The sequence below is a fragment of the Ursus americanus genome, chromosome 2 (genome assembly GCF_024610735.1).
Source record: "Ursus americanus isolate L20-20 chromosome 2, mUrsAme1.1.p, whole genome shotgun sequence".
Classification (NCBI taxonomy): Eukaryota; Metazoa; Chordata; class Mammalia; order Carnivora; family Ursidae; genus Ursus; species Ursus americanus.
The window spans coordinates 83526505-83543538 of record NC_142128.1 but is presented as its reverse complement, the minus strand read 5'-3'; the positions used below and the strand labels follow the sequence as shown (position 1 = coordinate 83543538).

General features: G+C 45.0%; 1 protein-coding gene across 1 annotated transcript in view; it reads right to left on the bottom strand.

Annotated features, from left to right (window-relative positions):
- Window positions 1-17034, bottom strand: part of LAMC1 (laminin subunit gamma 1) — a 124243-nt gene that overhangs the window by 37491 nt on the left and 69718 nt on the right. Inside the window, exons 2-3 of the mRNA XM_045811448.2 lie at window positions 5579-5883; window positions 997-1127 (exon numbers count right to left, since the gene is read on the bottom strand). Coding sequence (XP_045667404.2) covers window positions 997-1127; window positions 5579-5883 — 436 coding nt within the window. The remainder of the gene's footprint in view (window positions 1-996; window positions 1128-5578; window positions 5884-17034) is intronic.

Genomic DNA, 17034 nt, shown 5'->3' with positions numbered 1-17034 from the left:
CCGGCTCTCTTCTTTCTCCCGAGCTCCTACCCTTGAGTGGTGCACGAGTTCAGATGTCCCCCACAACTTTTACATGTCTGCACTTTTACATGTCTGCACTTAAACTCATCATCTCCCTACGTTAGCTCATTGTCTTCATTTACCACCATTCTCCTGGTCATTAAACCTTAAAATCGTCTTTGACTAAGGTCCTGGTACTTCTTGCTTCACAATAAAATCCATCTAAAATGTTCCTCTCCATTCTATCACCACCCCAATGTCAGGCATTTGTTGCCTAACACCTAGATCCCAGCATCGTAACAAGAATATACATTCTCTCGATGGTACTCGACTTTCGCCTTGTCTGCAATTAATCTTCCTAACCACCAGTTAGCTAGCACAGGCCTACTTCAAAAAGCACATGATTTCTCATTGATTACAGTCTCCACCAGCTTTCACTCGGTCAACTCTACAGATTCACAGAGGAGATGTCCCTTAAGCCGAGTAGGTCTATCATCGCCCAACACCACACTTCTGCTCATGACATGCCCACCCTCCTGCATCCCGCCCACACATTCTCCTTCCTTATTCAAATTCCACCCAGGCTTCAAGGCCCAGCTTAGTTCCCATCTGCTTCTCTAGCTTGACAGTTCTGTCTCATTCTCTGACACATGGCCTCTTTTCATCTAAACCATGCGTTTTAATTTTTCACATGTTCATATATTGCCTGCCCCATTCATTTGTAGGATCCTAGAAGGTCAAGTCCTTCTCAGCAGGTGAATGTCTCATGCTTCCTTGGTGGCTTCAGAGGGCCCGTCGCAGAGCTCTGCACTGAGATGCTCAGTAAGGATCCACCAACTGTGCTGATTCGAGAAGGTTTTAGAAAACCTAATTACTTTGTTTTCAGGATAATGAGAAGGTCAAACAACATTATGAATATGGTTGTAAGCGAGTTGCTACATTCACTTCTAAACCAAAGCTCCTGTCACTTTCAAAGTTATTTAATAGTTTACTTACCTACCACCCACAGCAAAATCAGAGATTGCATAATAATAGGACTTGAGAACTTTGGGGTCGTTAAACACTTCATCTCCAAAGGTGTTCAGGCGATTGAGAGTTACTCGGATGTCAGTGGCAGTTACCCATTCCTGCCAGAAAAAAAGAAAAAACAGGAAAAGGTAAAGGGGCTGAAGATAAGAGAAATAAATGTGACAAAATTTTCCAAATAGTTAATATATCATGTGACCTATGTCCTCTTCTAGCATCAAATCTGTTATAATGCTCAATGACTCCCTTAATATCCTAATATTTGTCTCCTTGACTCCTCCTTTCTTTGATCCAAATTGTTGTGTCACCACTCAGAGTCCCAAAAAGCAGGAATAATACTCGTTTCTTCACAAGGCTGTTGAGAGGCTTACATGAAATATACTTTTAAATCTTCGCATACCGGGAGGTACTCTAAACACATGTCCCTTCTCTCCACCCTGTATCCATGCCCCAAATCCAGTCCAAGAAACCAGCACACAGCTCACGGAGAACCACGGTGGCATAAGATATGCTGGTCATTGCCTCCTTCTGCCCATTTTGGACCATCTATGTCTCCTCCATCCCCAGTCTGCTACAGACAGATCTGGGAGAGGCATCCAAGTACAAAGTAAGAAATCATTACACTGGCTGAAACCAATCAGATGCAATTTTTGTCTTGACCTTTCCCATAATGTCACTTCTCTGGGAGGCCTTCCCCGGCCACCCAACCTAGAACTGCTGCCCACCCCAACGCCCTATTTCACTTCCCTATTTTATTTATATTGTCTGTTGTCACCACCACAACCCCACCCCCACCCCACCACTGCCACCACCACCAAGACTGTAAGCCCCAGGAGGGCAGGACTCACTTGCTTTGTAGACTGCAGTTTCCCTGGTGTTTAGCATACAGTAGGTGCTCAAGTAACATTTGCTGAGCAAATGAACAAATCTGAAGAAACCACAACTGATCAAATTGGTAGGTGTACCATAATGACAGAGGACAAGAATGAAAGTTAATGTTTTCCCCTAGGTTTTATGAGCTCTAAGCCCTTATAATAAATGCCCTTTCATTGAGCTAATTTTAGTCAGATGTTTACATCTGTGGTAGATTGTTAGAATAATGATTCCAATGAATCATGTCTCCCAGGGTCCACACCCTGCAGAGTCCCTTTCCACCCTGATTCTGGGCTGGGGCTGGTGATCAGCTTTTTGCCCAGGGGATATGAGCAAATGTGACACAGGCAGAAGTCTGATAAGCACTTGTGCCTCGAGCCTTACCCCCTTGCAATACCTCTGCCATCGTACGCGGAAGCCTAGTCTAGCCTCCTTGAAGCTGTAAGACCACAGGGGGAGAGAAACCCAGCTCCCAGCTAACCTGCCAGTGAGTGAGCCCAGACCAACGCAGAATCATGAGAAATAATAAATCACGGTCGCTTAAAATCATTAAGTTTTGGAGTAGCGTATGACACGTGACCACCCAAAGATACCAAATCCACGTGAAGTCCCATCCTGGGACTGCCTATCCACATCGCCCCCGCAGACGCAACAAGCAAGTGCCGGGCCGCAGGCGTCCATGTTTTCAGAAGGCTCCCCGTGAGACAGGGAGGCACAGCCCTGATTCAGCAGCACGGCTCGAACCATGCCAAACACCTGGCATAGGGAGCAACCTAGAGGGCTCATAAAAGCTAATCCCCGTGAAGCCTCCAAGTATAATTAGAAAGGAGAAGAGCTGATGATTCCACCGCATCCAAACTTGGAACTCCAATAACAACTCCCACTCATGGCCACAGGGCTCGGCATCGTTCAGTCGTCTGCGATGTAAACAGCTCAACATATCTCTGTGTTTCATGCTTATTATATCTCATACCTCCTTCGAGCCTCACCTTTATCACAGCTCTCCTTGAATAAGAGCTTCTCAAGGGCTGAGTCTAAGCCATTTTTTCCATAAAGGGCATCTTAAAAAAAAAACAGGCTCTGGAGCCAGACTTTCTAGGTTTTGAATCCCAGGTCTGCCACTTAAAACTGTGTGATTTGGGGCAAGTTATTTTATCTCTTCTGATAAATGATGGCGATGCTCCGTCTGTGAAATGGAGATAACAGAAGTTACCTCCCTGCAGAGTTATTGTGAGGGTGAAATGAGTAAATAATATATAGAGTGTGTATACACATCTATAGTAAATACAGCTGATATAGCCAAAGGTCTCAGAACACTGCTTGGCACGTTCTGGCACATTATAGTAAGTGCAATAATAAATGCTGATTGTTATTATTATAAATCAGCCCGTGCTTAGTAATAGTCATACACAACGAAACCAGGAAGGGTCTGCTCTCCCATCTGGGAGATCACAGCTTCTGGAGAGAGGCACAGGAGGCAATGAGGAGAGAGGGTCATATCAGCTAAGCTGTCAAAACAGTTGTCATTGTGAAATCAGCTCAAGTCCAAGCAGCTAACCCTCCTTGGCAACTAAGTATGAAAACCAGAGCTCTTACATCCAGAGACACATAATTAATGTTTCTGCATAATGACAGCAATTGACCAGATCTATTACAGATGCCCACAGCATTTCTACCACATTTAGTCTCACAAGTTCCTACGGTATAAAGAGTAGGAAACGTCAGGAGCGTCTGGCTGGCTCAGGTGAGAGAGCATGTGACTTCTGATCTCAGGGGCATGAGTTTGAGCCCCACGTCGGGTGTAGTTTACTTGAGGGAAAACAACAACAACAACACAACAGTAGCAAACATCAGAATTCCTACAGCTGGGGGAACTGCTTTGACAGGCTGATAAGGCATCTCGTTAGCAGAGGGGCCAGAACACCACAGTCACACAGGCCACTGCTTTTTCCTGCTGCCTGTACCACTGCCTCTGTAACACAGTCAGACACAATCATTGGTATAGGAAGAAACTAAGCTAGCAAGTGTCTGCTAGTTGATCGACTTACAAAATTTGTAGATCACATTTCCCCTACATGTTCTGTCTTCTGTTTTTCATCTAGCAAAATCAGTTACTCTTTCTACTCATTATTCTGAACACATCTTATTACCATTGCAAGAAACACTTTACTGAAAAGCCTTTGCTCATTGCTCACCAGAACCTCAGAGTTTACCAAGAGCAAGATTCACAATCTCCCAGCAAACTGCAGAAATACAGCAGAAGTGAAGAACTGGACCCACAGAGAAACATATTCTCATCTTTTGCCACTACCCAAAACCACACGGCCAAATCAGAAAGAGTCCTTGAATATAATAAACTTCAAGAGAAATACTGAGAAGCTACAAATGCATAAAGGGGTGCCTGAGGGGTTCTGTTAGTTAAGTGTCTGCCTTCGGCTCAGGTCGTGATCTCAGGGCCCTGGGATCAAGCCCCACGTCAGGCTCCCTACTGACTGAGGAGTCTGCTTCTCCCTCTCCCCACTGCTCATGCTCCCTCTCTCTCTCCATCTAATAAATAAATAAATCTTAAAAAAAAAAAAAAAAAGCACAAAGCCCAGAAGAATAAAGAACTCCCTACTTAGAAATGACAACAGCTTTCCATAAAACATACATAGCGTTTGCAAACCCACATCCAGTCTTTCTTGTCTCAGTCAGTTCATACAGGCTGCCCCCACTTCGAGGTCAATTTCAACTTCAGCCACGTGACGGAACCATCTCCATTCTGTGTTACAGGAAGACTCCAAATTATGGTGTATGAAGAATATGTACACAGAATTCATGAGAAAAAAGAAAGCTTTAATTCTTTCTATGCTTAAATGGGGAAAGGTCTCTATCACGATGCTCGAGCACCGTACCACAGGTCCCCAAACTTACATCCTGTCACAAACACCAGTACTGTCAGGAGATGAGAAGTTTTCATGATTGACAATAGTGCTGTACAAACCCAGTCCACATTTCCTTGCACAATAATGAAGGAATATGGCATTCTTAAATATCTTACTTCAATTGCTCCCCCTCTCGAATACTAAAAAACACTTTTCCTTTGGTCAAATGAAAGAAGAGATAAGGAAGGCTGTGAAAATAATGGACAGATTCATGGGGCGCCTGGGTGGCTCAGTCGGTTAAGTGTCTGCCTTCGACTCAGGTCATGATCCCAGGGTCCTGGGACTGAGCTCCGGGGTGGGCTCCCTGCTCAGTGGGGAGTCTTCTATTCCCTCTCCCTCTGCCCTTCTCCCTGCTCATGCTCTCTCTCTCAAATAAAATCTTAAAAAAAAGAGAAAAGAATGGGTAGATTCAAATACTCTCTTCAAAAGGTCAGAAGCAAAATGTTTCCACCATAAGTAAAGACCCAAGTTAAAACTGTTCCGTTTTTTTTAAAATTTCTAAAATTTATATCCCAGAATACATTGGCCGGTACATGAGAACACAAGAACATCACCTGGGTGGGAGGAACAAAGCTGCTTTCCTTCACGTACTGAGAACGTACAGGAGGAGAGCAGAATAAAACCCACCTGGAATCTACTCCTCCTACCCCTTACCTCTGAAGCGGGACCACAGGCCCCCACACAACAATCTTCCCGCATCCTGTATGCACGTGGGACAACGGACAGACTACAAAGCCAGCTTCCGGACGCATTACCTGCAGCACAGGGCTGTTGTCAAAGTTGTAGGCGCTGGGCCTTCCTTCTAGTGTTGAAAAGGCCACGTTGCCCCCGGTTAGAGGGGAAATGTCACTGAATTCATCTGTGCACAAGGCCTGCTGCTCGTCTCCTCCTGTCCTGATGAAGCCGCGGTTTGCCTTCGAGTAGGTGTTCTCGCAGGAGCCGCTGTAGTACTGGTAAGGAATCCAGGGCCCGTCCTCCCGTGTGCGCTTGTAAATGGCGAAGCTCTCCGGGCGGCTGGTGTGGAACTTCAGGCGCACGTATGTGATGTCAAAAGCTTTTCCTGTAGGACAAACATGAAGCTCATAAGTCATACGTATGAAGCAAAGAAATCCCTCTATTCCCACCCAGTTTGCTTTGGACCTTGACAAAGGAAGGATACACCCTAGACAAAGATGGTTCCAGAACCCACGACACACTGGCTGTGTCCAACAGGCGATTCTAAACCTGGAAATAGTGTGCGTTTTCCCAAGGAAATAACAAGTTATGGTTGGGGTCATTAGTTGGCTCATAAAAGCTTGTTTAAGACACGCATTGTTGAAATCTTGTTTGCCAAGAAAAATGGTAGCACTGTACTTACACCATTAAGCAAAACCAAAACTGCATTAAAAAGTGCATTTATTCTTAACTGCCGGGGCTTCAGCAAAAGCAATTTAATTAAAAAACAAAAGAAAATATTTGCTGGCTTTCTAGATAGGTATTCTGGAAACTTTCAAGGTACTTAAAAACTCACTCTATTCTTGTTACTTCTTGATGCAGGGAGACTATCACGAGCACTATTCTTCTACTTAATCCACCAAGTTAAGAGCGGAATTTGAGAAAGAGAGAAAAAGGACAGTGATTAAGAGATGGGGCAGGGAGCAGAGGAGGAATGAAGAAAAAATTCCTCCAGCAGCTGAACAAAGAAAAAAAGAGAGAGAGAGAGAGAAAAGGAGAGAGGGGGGTTTAAAGAAGTTGTTTGCATATGTTCAAAGAAGAATATGCAAGATCTCAGCACTGAGCAGGGAAGGGCAGCGAAAGGGAGGAGCCACGGGGCTGCCATCCCTCTGGAGGTCAGACAGCTTGCTGGGGCAGCCAGGGCAGGGTCTGGTGGCTGGGACAGCATGGCTGCCAGCCCGCGTGCCTTCAGGTGGGTCAAAAAGACAAAGTGCAACTGTTTTTCATCACCTTTCACTCACCAATTGGGTCTTTCCATCCCTGACAATATGTATTCTCTGCAACTTCCATGCTATCATGAAGATCACAGACTGGTCAACAAGTACGTGTTGGGCACAACTACACGTTCAGTCCTATGCTATATACTTTGGAGGACAGATGTGTTAGACATAAAAGGTCCTTGCCCTCAAGGGGCTTACAGTCTTTCCTCCCCAAGTGAATTAATTCCGCAGGAAGCACCATACTCATCTTCCCCTACAAAGCCCACAGAAGAGGAACTCCCGCACACTCTCAGAAGTATTGCAGATAGATTTCTACCGTCCTCATGCCCACCCATCCTAGGGGAGAAGGAGGGATGGTCATGTGTGGCCTGGAATCTCCTCGGCTCACTCTCCCCCCGCCTGCCTGAGCGCCCCTCTCCTCTCCTGCACTCCTCAATGCAAGACAGTGCGTCTGCCTCTGGGCCAAGGAGGCCTGCAGCTGTCCTACTACTAGATGTGGGACAACATGGATGAGTCCAGCTGGGCTGGAGAGGTGGGGGAGGGGGAAGAGCAGAAAGCCCATGTAAATCATGTGTCCAGGCTCTATTCTTTAATCCGGTATTATCCACAATAAAACTAATACCATGAGCCATACCTAACTATTTCTTAGGTGGTCCAGATCTTAAAAGAGAAGTTTGATTACCTGTTCCCCATATACATGAAACACACTCACACACATACAGTTGTGAACACAAAGGTGTGTGGCAGGATGGAAAGAACGCAGGACTGTGCACTGTGAGATGTGAGCTCAGGTCTGGGCTCCTTCAGTTACTAGCTGTGTGATTTCTGCTCTGCCATTTTCTCCTCTGCAAAAACAAGGGTGATGACCCCTGAGCCACCTACCTCAAAGAGTTGTTAGAAGGTCTAACTAAGATCCTGCATGTACTTGGTTAATTGTAAAACACCATACAAATATAAGACATTATTATAATAGAGTTTAGAAGAAAATTCCTGAATTAGGAGCCTGGATATGTTCACATGTAAGGGTCTGACTGCACAGGGACTCCACACAGTTGCCAAAGATTATACAAATCTGGATCTTCTACCTAAGATGCGGTACGTTTTGCCTGCACACAGGTTATGAATATCCAGTTTACACCCCACCTGTCAAAAGAATGAAAATGTAACCTCTATCTCTTTACTGTATCAAAAATGTTAAAATGTTACCCTTGAATGAAGGTGTGGACTTAGACTATAGTATCTGTGGCAGTCCAGATAGTGTGGCATTCCAATAAAACAATGGAGTTTTATTCAGGAGCAGGTGGTTTGGGATGTTCAAAGGCTTATTCACTAATCTGTGGATTACAGATTACTCCTGCTTTTCGACTCTCCCTGTCTCCATTTCTGACACCGCATTGTTCTTGAACAGCTCAACCTGCAGGAGACTGGATCAAATGGATCAAAGGAGAGAAGACAAAACGGGGCGGGGTATAATTGTGTTCCAGACTAAAATCTGCAGCACAGGACCACACTCTGAAAGAAACCGGCTCGTGGGGTCACTCTCACGGCTGCCACAGACCCAGAGCCATGGGTGGCAGAACATGACTAAGCAACTTTGCTAGCATTAAACTTTGAGGGAAACGAGTTTGCTGGAGCCGGCCCTACCTCACTAAGCCTTGTTTTCAGAGCTGCCTTTTTCATTCCAACCCACAGCCACAGGTGGAAGAGAAAAAGGGCTCTGCGGCCATCCGTACAGGAGGCTCGCACCTTCCACATGACAAGACAGCCACAGGCACTGCCCTCAGAGTTCGGGTCCGTCCAGTAGTGGGCGCAGACGAGTGCAATTCCATGCGATGGTGCTCCGACGGGGGCGTGCACAAAGTTTGGGGAGCACGGAGGAAAGTCACCCGAACTGGATTTGCAGGATCAAAAAGAACATTTTCTAGAAGAAGTGACATCTATGTCCAGGACCTGAGGAATGTGGAGGAATTATCTAAGCAAACAGGGATCAGCAGTCTAGGCAAATGAAACAGCATGTATGAAAAGCCCGGTGAACACAGAGGAGGGATCACTGAGGGGTTAGGGTTGCACAGTATAGCAAGAACGGGAGTGTGGCTGGAGACCGGCTCACCGGGAAGGAGAGCTGGCTAGGCCTGAGGCCACATTCAAGAGCAAGTTCAGCCTAAGGGCAATGGCGAGCCACTGAAGCCTTTATACAGGAAATACATGAGCAGATTTGACTTTTATTATATTTTTAAGATTTTATTTATTTTAGAGAGAGAGACAGAGAGTACGAGCCAAGGGAGGGGCAGAGGAGGAGGGAGAGGGAAAGAGAGAGAACCCCAAGCAGACTCCACAGAGTGAGAAGCCTGATGACCCTGAGATCATGACCTGGGCCGAAATCAAGACTTGACCACTTTACCGATTGAGCCACCCAGGCACCCCCAGATCTGACTTTTAAAAAGATCACTCTGGCCACTGCCACTGGGTAGAGAGGAGGTTGGAAGGGATGGGACTAAACGTGGAGAGAACAGTTAAGAAGATGTGGCAGTAGTCCTGGAGATGACAGCGGCTGACAGCTGGAATGGAGAGAAATGAGTGGATGTCAGTGAGATATAGGAAGTCGACCTCAGTAGTAACTTGGTAATCGATGGACAGTACGGGAGAGAGGGGGCCACTTCTGAAGCCTCCTCTACTTTTAGTCTGTGAACATGTTGTTTCACTGTCAAAGCTCCTTGTCCAGAAATAAGATGGAAGGATTAAAAATAACATTCAGTTTTCTCATTTAAAAACAGGTAGATGGAGAGTAGAACCACCACTGAAACACAGGACACGGGAGGTTAAGCAGGATTGGAGGCAGGGATGGAGGGCAGGACGGGGAGAGGAGTTCAACTTTGGATATCCTCGTTTTGAGGTGTCTGTGGATCATCTAAACAAGAGGAAATGTCCGGTAGGGAGTTGGAGGTGAGTGGTCTGAAAGCCCGAGAGAGAGTTAGATACACAGATTGCCGGATGGTAATGAAGGGTAGGTATGGTTGAGACCAACGAGGCAAGCGTGCTGAGTGAGGAGAGAGCGGACTTTTGAGATCACTCTGAGGACTGCGGAGGAGGCTGTGAGGCCAGAGAGAGGACGCCAAGTAGAAGAGTACAAATATCACGGAAACTAAGAGTGTCTGAGGAGGAAGTAATCAAGGGTGGTAAAATACACTGACAGAGTCATGCAAGGCAATGAGTGCAATGTCCACTGGCGTCAAGTCACACACAGGTCGCTGCTCTACTCAGGGAGAGCAGCCCGGGGGCAGGTGTGTGGGATTGAAGAGGAACGGCAGATACAAGGCAGGGCGGCAGACACAGCAAGTGTAGTCAACGACATGGGTCTGCAGGAGAGGAGAAAGAGAAGACAACGGTGGGATGGGACACTGCGTTCAGGAATATTTTTCTTTCTTTTTTGTTTTTTGAGATAGGAAATAGGAGGCTGTATTACCTGCTGTTGTGCTTGAGTCAGCCAAAAGGGGGAAAGCTGAATGTGGCAATGAGGCTGGGCACTAAGAACAAGATTCTGTGCTGGTAAAGGAACTGGCTCCCCACAGGAGACACCCCGCATCCTTGCTTTCTAGCTGGGTGCAAATGCAAGTGACTGAGTAGGTTTTAAGGGATGGAAGCTGAAAGTGTTCTGATGACTTTATCTTTTCTGTGCAGTAAAAATCAAAGGCACCTGCTAAGGGGGAGGAGTTGAGAGCAAAGCCAGTGGGGAGTATCTGTAGAGAGGGGAGAGACAGCATAAGAGCCACTGCAGAGGCCAGCGGAGGAAGCGGACCAGAGGAAAAGTAGGCTTGCTGGGCATAGACGGGGCTGCCGAGTCAAAGGTAGGGGGTCATGACGTAGTAGAGACATCTTTGTGCGGGGGTAGTTTTCGACAGCCACTTCGCACCCCCTTTAGAGATAAGAGACAAGGGGGCTGAACTTCAAGGAACTTGGAATCTAATCTGAATAAATCAGGAAGCCAATACAGAAAATGGAGAAGGGTCAAGTCTTGAGTTATCCATCACCTGTAGTCACGGATAATCAAGAATTGGGAAACTAAGGAGCTGGGTTTTATTGCATTAAACAGCTGCCAGTTGAGACCTGTCAAGTAGGCTCACTCCCGTTCTTTCTCGCCCTCGCCATACCTCCCTACTCTTTATCTACCCATCCTACTCCTTTCACAGTGGACAAAGTAAAAAGATCTAAATGGTAGATAAATAGAACACAGACCAGGTCTTCTAATTTCCAGTCCAATGATAGCTACTGTACTATTTTTACACCATGGGAGCGTGCAACCGTGGACAGTATGACTTTAAAGTAAAGAGGCCAAGCCAAACAATGAAGAAAATCAGCAAGTGGAAGTCTAGAAAGTATTCAGCAACTGGACAACTAGAACACCTCCCCCCACCCTTGCCTCGCATTCATGAGCATGAAGCCTAACCATGGATATACACACCCTCGGGAAAAGATTTAGCTTCTGAATGTTCTACTGCTCTCCCCCCTCCCCCTGCCGCATTCCTTCCATAAACAAAAAGACTCAAGTACAGATGTTTAGAATGAAGCACACAAAATTAACTAATACTTCCTGCTCGGAATCCTTCAGTTCATGCTGGCTGAGGGAATGAGGGAAGGGGAGGGGGTCGTCTGAACAATGAGAATCCAGCCTTTGTTCACAGAGGGCCAAGCCAAGGAATTCTGCTTACGCCTCCTACATGCTGAAGTATTTCTAATCTCTCCGGGTAGGGGAGAAACCCTTCCTGTCTTAGAATTGGATTCAAGTACTGACTGCTGGGGAGCATAAACGTCTCTCTGTTACGTGCAGCTCAGAAGAATTCCATGAGGGTCTTGTGAATGAATGACAATGGCTATACAGAATTTCACAAAACTTCAAAATGCCCTCCCATGGCCTGAATTCAATGCAGAAAACTCGTTCATTCTAAAGTATCAAATTCGGAGTCACTGATTCACTATTGTTCTCATGTGCTAACTCCTTAGAGTCAGAAAAGGACTGTTCTCCCTGAAGTCAAACTTGATCTTAGCAATACAGAACTTGTAATAAGGTGGTACTGTACAAAGTCAATTAGAGATGGTAGACGTTTAGGCTACGCAGTGGGATTCTCCAAACGGTTAACACAAACAGTAGTCACAGAGAGCAACGATCTGAAAACGTTTTCGTGTTTGTTAGCATAACCGCCGGCTGAAATAAGAGTTCCCAGGACAACGTGTACAGCTGCGTACCAGCTGTTATCATTCCACCTCGGCAGACAGATGGTACAAACACCGCCTGGCCAATCAAGATGACCAGGGCCAAGTTAATGCTGAATGTGGGATCCTCAAGTAGACACAGATGGGCGATCAGAAAGCAGCAAGAGGAACAAACACAGAATGTGTGGAAGTGATATGGGTACACGGAGTTCATGCCAACTGCTAGAAAACCCAGTCCTGACTGCCTGCTGAAAGGCTCGTTTCTACTGTCTAGAACTCATCCTCGAAATAGATTGTTTTTAAAAACTTATTTTCACATCGCTTTCCCTTAAATGTCAGCGCTCCTTTTTCATACTCTCTCTCTCTGTTAATCAGCTAAATGCCAACAGCGTAAGGGGACAATTCCATACGAAGCCCATCTTAATCAGCAGAACTTACAATCGAGGACAAGTAACCTGTATTAGCTTTGTATAAAATAGTCATGTTAAATTGAATTTATTAAAGCAAATGCAATGACATTTACAATTTGAGAAATGTAATTGAAATGCAAATGGATAAAGAAAATGCTTCAATAGTCCAAATTTCCTGAATACACGCAATAAGCACTTCCTATCACACACGAGCCACTGTCCTGACAGAAAGACATGCTGAGATTAGAGGCACCGGACTACGGAGAGTTTCAGCTGCAAACTGCCAGGACAGTTTGCAGTGAAGATAATCACTGTAGGGTTCTTTAATTTTTTTTTTAAGATCTTACCCATTCGAGAGAGCGAACATAGAGGAAGAGGGAGAAGCGGACTCCCCACTGAGCAGAGAGCCTGACGTGGGACTTGAATCCAAGACCCCAGGATCATGACCTGAGCTGAAGGCAGACGCTTATCCGACTAAGCCACCCAGGTGCCCTTTTTTTTTTTTTAATTTGAGAGAGAGAGAGAGAGGTCGCACAGAGGGAGAGTGAGTGGCGGTAGCAGACTCCCTGTTAAAGTTCTTTTAAAAGCTAAAATTCTAGGGGCACCTGGGTGGCTCAGACAGTTAAGCACTCAACTTTTGATTTCGGCTCAGGTCATGATCTCAGGGTTGTGAGATCAAGCCCAGCATCGGGCTCCGTGCTCAGGATGGAGTCTGCTTAAAGTTCTCTTTCCCTTTCTTTCCCTCTGTCCCTCCCCCCACACTCTAAAAAAGTAAGTACGTGAATAAATAAATAAAATCTTAAAAAAAAAAAAAGCTAAAATTCTATACCAAAGCTGTTTATAAAAACAGTGCTATGGTTATAACAATGGAGATACAGGGGGGAAAAAGTTTTGAAGTTGACTGACATGATCTTGGGGAAGATAATCTCAAGAAAACTAGATGTTTCCATAAAGTACCAACTTAAAATTTAAGCCCAAGAAGACAGTTCTCCTCTCTTCCTACCACCCCCCCACACACTACCCCCTGATGCTATTGCTAAAAAGACCATGGCACCAACCTGGTACAGCAATCCACAAAAAATAAAATCTTCCTGCTTGTACTACCCAACTGCAACACCCCAGAAATGCCATTTACTCTGCAGCACACCGAAGCATCGAAAGTGATTTGGCTTAACACACTAATTGAAATATGAGATCATCGGACAGCCATTATCTGAACAGAGAATTCTTAACCAAAGACTAGAATATCAAACGGTCTTGGAGGGTAATTTCAAATAGGTGCAAATTACTGTTGAAGATAGATATTTTCCATTATTTAGACACAAAATAAACTTATCCTAATTTGTATATCTTTATAATTTTACTTGAAACTTTCACCAGAATAAACAAGATTCCCAAGTAAGATTCCAAGCCAAAAACTGGGCCTATGCCTTATTAACCCAAACCTCATGTTTACAAGACTCAATACCAGTCCTAATTCAGGCTAGTGGGTCACAGGCACGCCTGAAATCCTTGAGCTGAGCTAAAGGAATGAAGCCAGCATTTACTCCCACTCATCCGAGCAGAGGCAAAAAATCCACTCTGCTGAACGACAGAATTCTAACTACAAGGAATTGACGGACATGTGGAATTTAATGGAATCCCATAGATAAAGTACTTAATTATAATACTAAGGAAATAAAGAAATAAAGTGGCAATGAAAATACAAGCTGCAAGGAACCCATACTTTAAAAATGTCTAATTGTTAAGATACGAAAAAGAAAAAAGACACCATAATTTTGTGGGAAGCTATTTCTTATTCTAGGACATCCACACACTATTGAGAATTAATTCTTGGCTTTCATCAACAGAAGAGTAAAGAATGGTAAAAGAACAGTGAGAAAATCTGGGGGAGAAAAGATCCTAATGTGTAGTCACGATGGCACAATGATAGACTAAGGTCGACTCTGGTAAACCCCTCCCCTCCAAAGTCACAGGAAGCTGACCAGCAGTGTACTTTTATTCATTCAACAACAATTTGCTAGATGAATTTAAGTGAAAGCCTACTGAGTTATTTGTAATAGTCCTTCATTTTGCTAGAAAGTCTTTTACTTTCTAGTTTAACTCCTAATACACTTGCCCCTTATTCCCCTAGATCATACACTATTCGTATCTGTCCTCAAAAGAAGAAATAACTACAGATACCATAAAATATGTTACATACCAAAATACCTTTCTCGGTTTTCACAATTGCTTAATTTCCTACCGCAGCCACCCATGAGGTCAAGGACAATGGCCCTACTGGTCCTGATAATTCCAAGTCCAAGTCCAAATTCTTCCATTCATTCAACAAATATTTACCGAGCACCTGTTATGGCACTGGGGCTAGGGCAGAGAATAAGCACGGCGAGGTCCCAAAACTGTGGAGCTGACAGCACAGTAGGGACTGGGGTAGGTAAGGGATAAATGACAATCACAAATCAAAACAAAAATGTTACATGTTAGGTGATAATGACACAGTGAAGAACAAAGTGGAGGTGGAAAGCACAGAGAAGTGCCATTTATAAATACACTGTCATCAGAGACCTGGATAAGGGGACATTTGAAGAAGTGAAAGAGACACGGAGGGAAGAGCATTCTAGGAAGGACAGTGCAAATACCCTGAGGCAGAAGCATGCTGGCAAGTTCTGGGGAATGGTGAGGAGGCCAGGGTGGCTGAAGTAAGAATGAAGAAGGAAAGTGTAGGGGATGAGGTCAAAGGAACCGACGGGAGGGAGGGACTGCCAGTCATGTAGGCCTTGTAGGCCATTGTTAAGATTTTGGCCTCTACTTTGAATGAGATGTAAACCCACTGGAGGATTTTGTACAAGGGAGTTCACATGACCTAAGTGGTATTTAAAAGGATCATTCTGGCTGCTTTATTGACAAAAGATTATAGAGGCGACCACAGATTGACAAGAAGGCTAAGGAAGGGCTTTTTGCAATCACCCAGGCACAAGGTAGTGGTAGCTTGGTCCAGGCTGGGAGCAGACAGCAGTCATCAGAGTCTGGCCATATTTTGAGGGTACAGCAAACCAGTGTTACTGGTGGACTAGAGTGTAGGCTGTGGCTGAAGCAACTAGAGAGATGAAGTTACCATTTATTGAGCAAAGAATGCAGCAGGAACAGGTGTGGGGATGGAGAGCAAGAAAATGAGGAGTTCAGTTCCAGATATTTCAAGTTTGAGATGCTTATAGAACTTCTAAGTGGAGATGTCAAGTTGACAATTAAGATATATTGGGTTTCTGGAAGAGCTCCAAACAGTAGACAGAAATCTGGAAGTCACCGCCATACAGACAGTATTGAAAGCCATAGGGTTATTAGATCAACACGCCTAGGGACTGGATACAGATAGAGGAGGTACAGAACTGGATCTTGGGACATACCAACTTTTAGAGGTGGGGGAGAGAGGGAGAACCCAGCCAAGGAGACTCAAAGAGGAATGGCCCCTGAAGCAGAAGAAAATCAATAGAATAGAATTCCAGAGGTCAAGTTTTAAAAGATGTTTTAAGAAGAAGAGAATGATCAACAGAGCCAGATACTCCGGAAAGGCTGAGAAAGATGAAGACTGAGCATCGGTCGCTGGTTTTGACAACCTGGAGGTTACTGCTGCCCTTGACGACAACTGGTGTGGGAGAATGAAAGGGATGAGAGCCGGAGAGAGAGAGAGAGAGAGAGAGAGAGAGTGTATGGGGATTGGAGACAGCAAATAAAGACAATTTTCCAAGTAATTTTGCTATAAAGAAATAAGGTGGTAGATGGAGGAGAGAAGAGGGGTTCCAGGAGATATTGCTTTTTAAGGTATGTCGATGGGGAGGATCCATTGCAGCAAATGAATTTACACTGAACTGTGAGGCCCTTCCCTGGTGGTGGAGATGGATGAGAGTGTATAAGAGCCACTTTGGTCCACAGTAAAGTTCTCTGAGACTTCTCAAAGATTTCCCTCAAGAAAGAAGCAATAATGGAATAAACAGGGGTCACTGTAAGTATCTAGATTAAAGAACTATCTGGTATCCAACAGTTCAAAACCACAGGAGCTGTGGAAGGCCACTCCGCAGTAGAGCCAGCCCAGAGAGGTAAGCTTTCCTGCTACAGTAGTCCCATCATCTGGCCCCTGGTAAGAACCACACTGCCTGTCAGAATCTGTATAAGTAGATGCAAAAGTAGAAAATTTCTGAAAAAGTGCAAATCGTTGAGTCTCATTCCCAGAAGTTACATTTTTATAGGCTCCGGGTGAGTTCTCCAAATCTGAATTTCTAAAAGCACCCTGGGTGAGTTTTATGTATAATTACATTGGAGGAATATTGCCCTACTGTCAACTCTTCCACATCTTGGTTCTCGCCCTTCAAAGACTTAGGTAGGAAAAGAGTTCTGAGCTTGGTGCTGCCCTGCAGAATGAACTTAGGCACCCACGAGTGGTGACTCGGATTTTCACGTATCAGTATTTCAAGGTGAAATCTACTGCAAGCGTTAACTGTGCGGCCCGAGCGGTGACGCAGAGTCACAGTGGTCTTTCTGAAGACACATTCAGATGTTAAACTCACAGGGGCCACTCACTTCCCATCCCAGGAGGCCTGGTGACTGGACTAGCTGAACCCGAACTCCCCGACATTTTTCTCCATGCCAATTTCCTCTGTCGGT